The following is a 12,084-nucleotide window of genomic DNA, read 5'->3' as shown; positions in this document are numbered from 1 at the left end:
AGATGCAGGTAATATTTTTTCAATTGAACCATCCTTTTAGCAAGCTGACTAATCCCCACAACCTTAGATAATTGATTGGTATTCCACATATCAAAAATAAAGTTATCAAGTTGGAGCTCAAGATGAATTAACTCCATCGGAAAAAAATCGAATGGATAAAACTGAGTAAACTGAAGTAATTTTCTCTTATCATAAGCAGAGAATGAATTTGATGGATTAAGACAACTCATACATAACAACAACTCCGTGTTCATCTTGTTAAAACGACTGTTCAACTCTTGAAGTTATAAATCTATCACTTTATAAAACATTTCCACGTGATAATATTACAGATTTTTCCTTCCTTCAATATTTCATCATAATCTCCCATGAAAGATGAACAAGTTTTCCATGTGTAGGGTGACTACCTCATATTTAATACAAAATAAAGAAACTTCATTCAGTAACAAACCTCAACCATCAGCTCTCATAGTTTGCAGTTTATGTTTACTTGATTTTACAATAATCATGGCATTTACAATGTCTTGATCTTTTCTTTATAAAGCTTGTGATAAATCATTCGTGATTCCCAAGATATTTTTCATTAAGTGCATCTGAAATATATTCATATTTTCCAATCAATTTCAACAGACTATTAGCTTGCGACCTTTGCATGTGATCTTTTCCCTCCTCTTCAACAAATAAAAGGGCATCAATAACTGAATGATATAAGCATATCAAACTTAATAATGTATTGTAATGTGAACCCCAATGTGTATTACCGGTTCTTTTTAATGTCTTTTCTTGATTCATACCTTGTCCAATGAAGATATCACCATTGCAAATTCCTTTAATAACTTTTTCAAATTATTTTTCATGAAGTATGTCTCCTTGCTTGCATGACGCTCCAACAATATTACTTGATTATGCAACCACATAAAAAAAAAGTAGAAATACTCATGTGATTTTCAGCAACAGCTACAAGTGTAAGTTGCAGTTAGACCCGACCCCGGGCCGGGTCTGGCCCGGACCCGGCCCGGGCCCGTAACCGGGTCAACGGGCCGGTTGCCGGTTCATTGGATGTAAAACCGGCGAACCGCCGGTTAACCGGCGGGTTGAACCGGCGGTTCAGCCGCAGATTTTTTTTTTTTTTTTTTTTAAACGGCTTGAACCGCCGGTTAACCGGCGGTTCATAGCCGTTGGAACCGCCGGTTAACCGGCGGTTCGTAGCCGTTGGGAGGTTTTCAACGGTTAGGATCATTTGACCGTTTTTTGATCAATGGCTATGATTTAGTGTCCGTTACTATCAAAACTCTATAAATAGAGAGCTTATTTCATCATTTTTCACACACATCTTCTCTACTCTTAATCTCATTTTCGTATTCTCTAATCTCTACACGCTTTCGTTTTCAATTTTCAATTACAATGGAAGGAGGCCGCGGAGGTGCATCATCTCGAGCTCGGAAGGGAAAGCAAATAATGAATCCGCGGGAGGAGGACCCCAACATTCAATCCACCGATGATGAGATCGAGCATCTTCCGAATCCGACACCCGACACACAAGGAAGTACCGATGCAATTACTTCTAAGGTTCGGGAACTTCCTCCTCTAAAATCTTCTATTTTTACTAAACATTTTGAGAAGGTCACTCTTCCGTCGGGAGAAATGCGTGCAAAATGTAAGCACTGCAATGCTTCCTACAAATTCCAAGCCGGCGGCGGCTATGGGTCATTGAAACGACATGTAGAAACGAAGCACCCGACGGAATATGGACTCAACCGTTCTCAAACACAATTATCAAGATTTTTTTTCAACTAGCGGTAGTACCGATTCCGGTTTATTTTTATATTCGGATAATAAATTAAGAGAATCATTAGCTAAATTTGTTTCCGTAGAACATCTTTCTTTTAGTTTTGGATCTAAATGCACATTTGAAGATTTTTGTAAAGAATCTCTTAATCCATGTGCTAAACGTGTTCCTAGGACTACACTTACTCGTACAATTAAAAATTTAGTAAAACAAGGAAAAAAGAATTTAATTGATGAATTTAGTAAATTAGATAATAAAGTTTCTTTATGTTCCGATATTTGGAGTGATCATTGGCAAACACATTCGTATATGGGTGTGACTTGCCATTGGATCGATAACTCTTGGAACCTCCAAAAAAAGATTATTAGCTTATAGAGTTTTTGATGAATCACATAATGCTCATAATATCGCACAATTATTATGTTTAATTTTAGAAGAATATGGTTTAACTCATAAAATATTTTCAATATCATTAGATAATGCTAGTTCTAATACCGCTTGTATAGATGATCTAAAATTTGTTTGTCAACCTATTATTGGAGGTTTATTTTTTCATATTCGTTGTGTATGCCATGTTTTAAATTTATGTGTTCAAGATGGTTTAAAAATTTTAGAAAGTTATATTAAACCAATTAGAATTGTAATTTCTTATTTATGGTCTCATCCATCTATAATGAAACAATGGGGTAGGTTTTGTAAAATTAATGGAATGAGACCTAAAAATTTCCACGTGATGTACCAACACGTTGGAATTCAACATACCAATTATTACAAGATTCATTTCAATATAAAGAATTATTATGTTCATTTTTGCACAAAACACTAATGCTAATATATATTTATTTTCACAACAATGGAATATTTGTAGTAGTATTTGTGAAATTTTAAAAGTATTTAATGATGCAACCGAACAACTTTCCTGTGTTTATTATCCCGCTCAATTAGTTTTAGAAAATTTTTCTAATATAGTATTAGTTTTAAATGAACATATTAATAATGAATCTTTATCTCCTTGCATCTTAGCTATGAAAACTAAATGGGAAAAATATTTTTATTTAATTCCTAAAATTTATTTAATTGCATTTGCTTTAGATCCTAGATTTAAATTAGAAGTTTTACAAGAAATGTTAACTTTATATTATGATGCTTTAATTCCAATTAAAGATTCTTCTTCCCCTGATCCAGCTAATATTATATATAATGTTAGAATTTATTTATATGATATTTATAATCAATATTATGCAAAATATGGAACACAAATTAATATTTCTGAAATTCAACAAACTACTAGTAGTAATTTAAAACTTACAAAAGCACAACTCTTATTAAAAGAACGGACAAAACGTCCACGGGGATCCTCAAGTTCCACACAGGAACTTGAGAATTATTTTACGACTTCTTTTGATTTTAATGAAGCAGATAGCGAAAACTTCGATATCTTAAAGTGGTGGTCACAGAAGGCTCAAAGCTTTCCCGTTCTCTCCGTGATCGCAAAAGAAATTTTAGCTTGTCCAGTGTCAACTGTTGCTGTGGAGCAGACGTTCAGTGCCGGCGGCAACATATTAGATGAACGACGATCAACTTTGTCTCCTGACTCATTGGAAGCCCAAGCATTACTGGACGATTGGACCAGAGCGGAGAAAAGAATCCAAGGAATGCAACTTTCAGATGACGAAGTTGAAGATTTTGATACTGAAGGAACAAATACGACAGGAACAGGAAATGGAAGTGAATGAAAATGTAAAAGGATAAAAATGTAAAAGAACTACGTGGGCTTTGATTCCCCTAAAGGGATACGTAGGCAACTTAAATAAGTGCAAGCCCTTTTTTTAATAAATTTTAATTTCTAATTTTTAATGTTTAATGTTTAATTTTTAATTTTTAATTTTTATTAACATATTAATCTTGAACCGTGACGAACCGTGACGAACCGTGAACCGGCGGTTCTGAACCGTGAACCGTAACCGTCTTGGGCGGTTAAGGTTAAGGGTCGACCTGCCTGGAACCGTCGAACCGGCGGTTCCGAACCGTCGAACCGTCGGTTCCGAACCGTGGTCAGGTCTAGTTGCAGTTGATGAGCAAAACAATGAACATAATAAGCAGACTTGTTCTCCATCATAATTAAGCTTTTTAAGTCATTGAATTCTCCTCTCATATTGCTAGCTCCATCGTATCCTTAACATCGTAAATTAGATATAGATAATCCATTTGGCACAACAAAAAATCAAAAGTAGTTTTAAGTGATAAGGTAGCAGTGTCGCTTACATGTGCAATGCCTAGAAAGCGTTCAACAATATTTCCCCTTTTATCTACAAATTGTAAAGCAACTGTCATTTGTTCTTTAACAGATATATTACAAGCATCATCAACCAATATAGCAAATAATTCATCACCAAGATCTCCAAGAATATAATTAGTGGTTAAATAGGCAATGGATCTGATAATATCTTGTTGAATATCAGACGATGCCAATTTGAGATTTGAGAGAGTATTGTCTAGTGCAACTCTATTGATATCATCATTATGGTCAGCAAGAAGTCTTAATAGTTTAAGAAAATTATCATGATTGAGTGAATTTGTTGATTAATCATGACCATGAAATGTCAATTTTTGATGCACAAGAAATCTTATGTAATCAATTGATGCTGTCAAACGAACACGATAATTGGCAGCTACCTGACTAGACTGATTGAATAAACAAGTTTTAATATGTTATTTTTGATTCATTAAGTCATAAGCTGCCATCATACACCTGTTGTGAATGCTGCTCTGATTCCAACATGTTCAAGAAATTTTTCTTTTTTTCTCTAATTTTTAAATCCCTCGGTAACAAAAGAATCACCACCACTTTGACTACCATGATCCGCTTTGAATAAAATAGCAATAAAGATAGAAAGTTGCATCTTTTGTAATGTTGTATTCTAGTCAATTAGGACGAAGACTAAATCATATAGCTTAAAATCTTCGTTTCTCTTGGACAAGAAACGCCAAGAAATTCATGGTCCTTAGGCTGAAAAGGACCTTTTTGTAAATAGTAATATTGAACAATTTGTCTTTTATTAATATTATACTTAAGAATTTGTGCTTTCTTAGCCTAGGATTACTAGGATACTCATTTGATTTAGCATTAAGAGGAGCTGGTAGAGGAGGCAGAGGAGAAGGAGGTGGTGGAGAGGGAGATGACTTGTTTGTAGTAGGTTCATCTCATATTTTCTTAAAGAGTGATGATATGCATAAGGAAAAATCTCAAGGAAAAATTCAATGATAGACACATAAATTCATGACCCACCATTTTACTTTTTGTAGGCCCCATCATTTTATGTGTCTATTCTTAAACTCTTTCTTAAGATTTTTTCTTTGAGCATATCATTTTCTTTCTTAAAATATCTGAACATTACTATTTCACCTAATTTATCATCAACATAATATTTTATAAATATAATCATCTAATTTAATGACTATTTTTTTCAATAATTCATATTAAAAAACAAATAATAAACAAAAATTGATAAACTAATTTGAGAGTTAATTATCCCTTATTTTTCACACACATTGATAGATATATAAAGTCAATGTTTATATTATAAAAATATACTTTTCTAGTATATAACTATTCAATTTTAATTCTTATCATAAAATGATTCCTTTTATATACATGTGGTTATTATAAAATATTTGTATAAATTATATGATCAATCTATCCATGTAATAAATGATATAATTCAATTGATTAAATTTTTGAATGATCGTCAATAAATTGATCATTGTGACAAAAGACGAATACGCTCGCTCCTAGCGCCCCCGTCAACCCATCTCATATAACAAATCAAACATCAAGTGTACTTGATCACCTTAATATGTTTAAACATTTAACATACTTGACTAGTCCCTTCGGATGAGTCTAGTGATTAGCGCATGAGGTGTTGTCATCTTAAGATCTAGGATTTGAATGTCGACGTGTGACAACAAGCCGACAACAACATAGATGGCAATGGAAGCAATGCGCGATGGAGGAAAGGGAAAAAAAGTTAAAAAAACTTTGACTGAAAGAAAAAAACAATAGGGAGAGAACAATAAAAAAGTTTGGAAAAAATTGCGAGAAATAAGAGAGAAAAAAAACAGTGCTGGCTAAATACTTTTAGATTTATAAGTAAATCTTTTTTTTTTATCTGTATTAATTTTTTTTCTCCAGATTTGAAAGGGGGTGATCGCACCCTCCCCATCCAAGTTAGCTATGCCTCTGGATAGAGAAAAAAAAAAGGAAGGAGAATAGGGGGAGAAAGAAGAAACCCAGAGAGGAAAAAAATGTTCGACGGAAAGAAGGGGAAAAAAAAGCTTTAGTGGGGAAAAAAGCTTCGACGGTGAGACAAGGAAAAAGAAAAATAAGCTTCGCCGGAAAGGAGAAAATCAGTAAAAACAGGAAGAAAGAAAAAAACAAAACTTCAGCAGAAACTATGAGAGAGAGAAATAAAAAAGTTTAGAAAAAATATTTTTATTTTTGATGTCGGTGTATCTAGAGGATTATATACATATAAACAAGTAATATCACAGACAACTTAATCCTTCCTTTTTATTTATTATCAAAATAATATTCTATTCCACTTAACCCATTTTTATTTTAAAAATATTTTTATTTTTGATATTACATTAAAATATTTTTATTTTTGATGTTATTGTATCTAATAAAGGATTATATTTATTACAACATCTCTATTTTTAGTGGGATGTAACAAACCAGATCCTCTGGTCTCGTCTATCCTATTCCGCTCTTAGATCAGGAGCAGTAATTAGAGAGATTCAATGGTTCCCACCTATTTAGCAAGTGACGACTATTAAATCCCTCCAATCAATACAGTAGACCAGAAGATCCCTACTCATGGTGCAGATAGCTAACACAGTAGTATTTTGTCAATAATAGACGAAGGTTAATGAGTCATCGTTTGCCTAAGACCTCACCACATGTATTCCTAATTTATCTCTTCTAGGTGATCATGAGATCAGTTAATGTACATGCTTAGCCGAGTTAATAAGTGGTGGATTAATTATCACATAAAGTCTTGAGATTGAATCTTGAAATTAGCAGAACATAGATTCTTATAATTCATGTAAACTCATCTTATCTGTCATTTACTTTTTCAATCATCATAATTTATCTTTTTCGTATTGATTATAAATATGATTTACCTTATCATAATTTACCTTCGCCGTATTAATTATGGAGCACAGGAACGAGAATATTTATCTTTTTTTTTTACCACGTGAGATAAGTTAATGTGGCCGTTCCACAATTTTTTTACTGTATACTACACTTCATACATGCTCTGTATATTACAGACGATTAAACAATTAAAAAAGTCGATCTTACAGTAGCTAAAAATTTCTATTAACACTATTAAGTACTATATTGTATAATCTACAACTCATAACTCAAACACCAAAATTACCAAAAAAAAAAAACTAAATAAATTTACCCGTCAGTGATTGTTGTACTTGATCTCCATTTTGCTCGTAGGTACCCAATGCTTGATTGAAATTCTAAAATCATGTTCTTGCATCTTCTTCCTTCTTGTTTGCTCCTCACTCTTGCCCACTAACTTGATATAGGCATAGAAGAGCACATAGGAACACAGACACGCACTAGAATGATAAAATAGAAATCAATTGCATCGAGAGGATCTTGCAAGTTCAATCAATGCAAAAGGAAAATAGAAATCAAATTGTTCAAGATTACACAAATTTAAGAAGTAAATTCACAGAATTAACATACGATACGAAGGCAAACCATAAGAAGGCAGATCTTCTACAAGATTACTAATCAAAAGATACAATTTGATATCTAAGCAAGAATTCAGGCACATGGATTATCTACTGAAGAAGGAGAAGAAGAGATGGAAGAAGGACCCACTGAGGAGGTGTGGACTCACTCCGCCATGGCAGCCCCGATGCTGCTGCCTTCCGAGCACTCCTCGCCGTCCTCCTCGGCGGCGTCGTTGCCGTCGTGGTTATTGTTCTTGTCGTCGTCGTCTTCTTCCCTGACGCCGTTGATGGATTCCAGCAGCAGCACCCGCTTCTTCAGATCGGCGACCTCTCTCTCCATCAGGAAAAGCCGCTCCTTTAGCGTCATGTTCTCCTCCTCGAGCTGCGCGATGTGCACGTCCTGGCCGTTCACCCTGCTCTCCAGGAGCTCGGAGGCCGGCCCGTGCTCCTCACTGGGATACACCATCTCAAACCGGCTCACGTCGTGGTCCAGCCGGCGCTCGACCTCCAAGTGTTCCTCCACGTCGCTCTCGCTGGACGTCTCCTCGTCGTTGTCGTCTTCCTCCTCGCCGGGCCGGATCTCGTGGCCGCTCGGCGACCGGAGACGGATTAGGCCCTTCATGGAGCCGTAACCGTCGACGCCCCACTCCTCCTTGACCATGTCGGCGAGGTCCTCGCGCGTCGGGGAGAGCTTGGGCGTCGGGAGGACCGCCGGCGTGACGGGGCATGGCGAGACCAGCGGGGCGATGCCTCCCGACTTCTTGGCGCGGATGAGGAAGGAGGTCGTATTCCGGGGGGCGAAAGGGGCGGAACGAACGAACTTCTTCTTGGGGTAGAACCGGCGCGCCTTTACACGATTCTCGTACTGAAGCTCTTGGAGCGCGGGCGGATTGTATACGCCAGCCACGCCACCGCCACCGCCACCTAGTGGCACGCCTCCGGCAGCAGCGGCCGCCTTCTTCTTGCGGTGATCCGCCGCCGTCTTAGCCTTCCAGTTCATGATGCGACCGGGCATGGCTCCTCCTGGGGCGGCGAAGGGCGGAGGGATCCGGGAGGGGTTGGAAAACCCCATCGGATCCTCCGGCGCCGGAGGGGGCCAGATCCCGAAGCCACGATTCATCATCATCTGCGTGGGATCGTTCATCGATTCAAATCTAGAAACCCTAGAACCGTGTCCAGCAAGCAAAGTGAGCGATCGGACCCTAGAAAATACCGAAATCGATCGAATAAAGAGATCTAGCAATTTAAGAACCCTAAAAAGTAGGAAAGATTCGTGAAGAAGAAGAAAATGGGATTTATTTGTTTGTTCCTCGTCTTTCTTCCTTCTTCTTCCTCGTCCGCTCGATCGATCGCCCTTTCTGCAAAGCAAGCTGGAGAAGAATGCTTAATGGGGAAGCGCATTCATGGAATCGTAGAAGTAGTGGATGAAACGGTTCCAGCATAAATATTGATATTGAATTTGAATATAATAAAATAGAATGGATAAAATTTTGACAATTTTTATTGAATTGATGAATTATTATTATTATTATTATTATTATTATTATTATTAATGCGGTGTAAAAGGAGCTCACCAAGTATAAATCAAAAGCGGGAACAGTAGTTGATGTAGAGGTCAAAGTCAAGGCGGTCAAAGGCAGAAAATCGTCGGCTCACCAAAGTTGACCCAATGGGTGGCAACGAGCTGAGCGAGCATGAAGGGCCCTATTGGCCACGAAGCTCAGCTGAACAGATCGCTCGTCCTGCCAGGGCGACTATAAAGAGGACATCAGATGCTCACAACTATGACTAAATGAAAGCTAGTCCAACCGGACTTGTCCGGTCGGGAGAGGAACGAACTACTAAGTCAGACGCCCATGGAGAAGAACAACCTTGAGCAACTGGGTTGGAAATCCTGGTAGAGCGGCTCTCTCGCTTGGCCAAGCAGTGAGACCCCTTACGTAGCTCATCATATCCTTCTGAGAATCAGCGTCACTGACAAGGGGCATGGTCAACAAGCAAATCGTACAATGAAAGCTTCTACTATTATGTCAGAGATTTGCACGCCCTATTAAGGAATAGTGCTAGAGATACTTTCGTGACATTTCTTTTCATATGACAGTTGGAAAAATGTGCCCACATCTTCAGAAATTTGCACGTCTGCTACTAGAGCACTATATAAAGGGGGATCCATGCACCGACGGAGGTATGCGTTATTTGTGCTTGAGCTCCTGTCGTTGCTACAGTTCTTTGCCGTCTTTCTACTATTCCGTTGACTGACTTGAGCGTTAGAGAGCCAATGTCGGAGATCTCTTCCCTAACCCGACACTGACGTTCTTGATTTTGCATAGCAGAGCGGAGTCTTCACGAGGGCAACTGTTGAGTCACATCCACAACCAGTTATCTTCATCATTTTCGAGCAGGATCATATTGGCATCGGCTGTGGAAATTTAATCTATATCCGAGACGTGGAGATGGAGGACACTGGATGACTCACGACCATGACACTGACAAAGGAGGAGTTGGACATGCTAATACTAGCCCGAGCGGCCAAGATGGTGGAGCAGCAATAGCAGGCGATGGTCGAGTGCCAAGTAAATGAACCCTCACCGTTAGTAGCGGGACAGCAGACCAACTACAGAGACTGAGCGGAAAATATATCTGCACGGGGGCCAAACAAGAAGCCTACTGACATATATGGGGATGCACCAAATGCGTGTATCTCCTTTCACCGAGTGTTGTTCCACACCCCTTCAAAGGAACAAGGCCGAGCGAATAGAGAGCAAGGATCTTCCTTAGACGATGCGCCTATCCGGGACGGACGGAAGGGAAAGACACCAAGGATTGATCATTCCCCCCGAACAGATCAACAAACAATTCTCTCAAGGGATCCTAGACAACCCGCTACCACGACATTACACGTCATTAACAATCGGGTAGTACAATGGGACAACTAACCCAGGATCATCTGATTAAGTTTGACAACACAGCCATGCTCCATCAATACACTGATAGAGTGAAGTGCTGAGTCTTCCTCACCACCCTTTCTGGATCAGCATAGAAGTGGTTTAGACGCCTATCGATCAGATCAATCCATAGCTTCAAGAACTACCGGGTGGCATTTCTGTATCATTTTTCCAGCAATCGTCGTTACTAGAAAACGAACGTTAATTTGTTCGTTGTAAAGCAAGGGCCCAAGGAGACATTGAGGGCCTACATCAAGAGATTCAACCAAGTGGCCATGGATATCCCATCAGTCACCCCAAAGATACTAATAAGTGCCTTCTCATAAGGGCTTATAGAAGGTCAATTTTTTCGCTCACTCATCCGAAAGCCACCAAAAAACTTCGACTCCCTGCTCAGGTGCACGAGCGAATATATCAACGTGGACGAGACCCAAGCGGCACAAAGGAAGGAAGTGCCCATTAAATATACTACCTCCCCTGAACCACGGCTTGTCAGTAGCCATCAACCACCAAAGGGCCCCCGAGCGAGAGCAACGCAAACACACCAGGAGCCCTGAGCCCATGCTGTGCAGCATGTGGAAGCAGAGCAGCCGAAGGCTGTGAAAGGTAAGCCATGGGCATCATTGTTTTGCTCCTACCATCATTCAGTAACACAAAATATCCAAGACTGCTACGGCTTGAGGCTAGTTTCAAGCCGACCGGCTCCTCCAGGATATCACAATTGTTCACCCTCTCCTGATCAGCATCATCGACGCCGATCAGACGAGTGACGGGAAGAAGAAAGACCGGCGGCCGAGCAGTGTCAGCGCCAGCCTCAACAAAGAGGTAATGCAAGTCCCGCCCGGGCTTTGGCTGAGTGGGCTCAACCTTCAGCTCGAGAGGAGGAAAACTGAAGCAATGCAGCTCGGGGTGAAATCGGAATGATAGTCGGAGGACCGACCGATGGCGATTCCAACAGAACGAGGACGCTGCATGCCCAATGATTTGAGATACATGATATGGGATGCAACAAGGAGAAGGTCGAGGGACCAGAGATCAGTTTTGGCCCTTAGGACTTAGAGGGAATGGAGATCCCTTACGACGACGACTTGATCATCCAAGCGATAATAGCTAATTACACCATCTTCAAGAAGGCATTCGACTAGCTACAAATCGACTGGAGCGATTTGCATCCCATGACGACCCCATAGTATAGGTTCACGGGCGATGAAGTATTGTCGACTGGCCAAGCTCGGCTAGCCATATCACTTGGAGAAGAGCCTCTCAAGAGGATAAGGACCACGAACTTCATCGTGGTGGATGCACCGTCAACCTACAATGTAATATTGGGCCGACCGGCCCTGAACGAGTTCTGAATCGTAGTGTCCACCTTCTGCCAGAATATCAAGTTTCCGGTGGACAATTCAGTGGATGAAGTCAAAGGCGACCAACTGGCTGTCGAGATGGTTAAATCTGAGACAAAGGTCGCTCGAAAAACCCAACGTTTTGAGGTGAACACAATCATGGAGAAACCTCCTACGCTAGTTTATAATGAAAAAGAGGAGATTCAGATTCATCCTAACCGATCGGAAGCCACAACATTTGTCGCCGCCG

At 39.6% G+C, this 12,084-nt stretch overlaps 1 protein-coding gene across 1 annotated transcript; it reads right to left on the bottom strand.

Moving 5' to 3' along the window:
- Positions 1-7,473: 7,473 nt before the first annotated feature.
- Positions 7,474-8,982, bottom strand: LOC122016733. The gene has a single exon (XM_042574120.1). It carries the CDS (start codon positions 8,688-8,690, stop codon positions 7,710-7,712), a length of 981 nt encoding a protein of 326 aa, XP_042430054.1. The 5' UTR covers positions 8,691-8,982; the 3' UTR covers positions 7,474-7,709.
- Between the last annotated feature and the right edge of the window lie 3,102 nt (positions 8,983-12,084).

This window comes from Zingiber officinale, chromosome 8B (assembly GCF_018446385.1).
Source record: "Zingiber officinale cultivar Zhangliang chromosome 8B, Zo_v1.1, whole genome shotgun sequence".
In the NCBI taxonomy this organism is placed as follows: Eukaryota; Viridiplantae; Streptophyta; class Magnoliopsida; order Zingiberales; family Zingiberaceae; genus Zingiber; species Zingiber officinale.
This window is presented reverse-complemented; position numbering and strand designations above follow the sequence as displayed.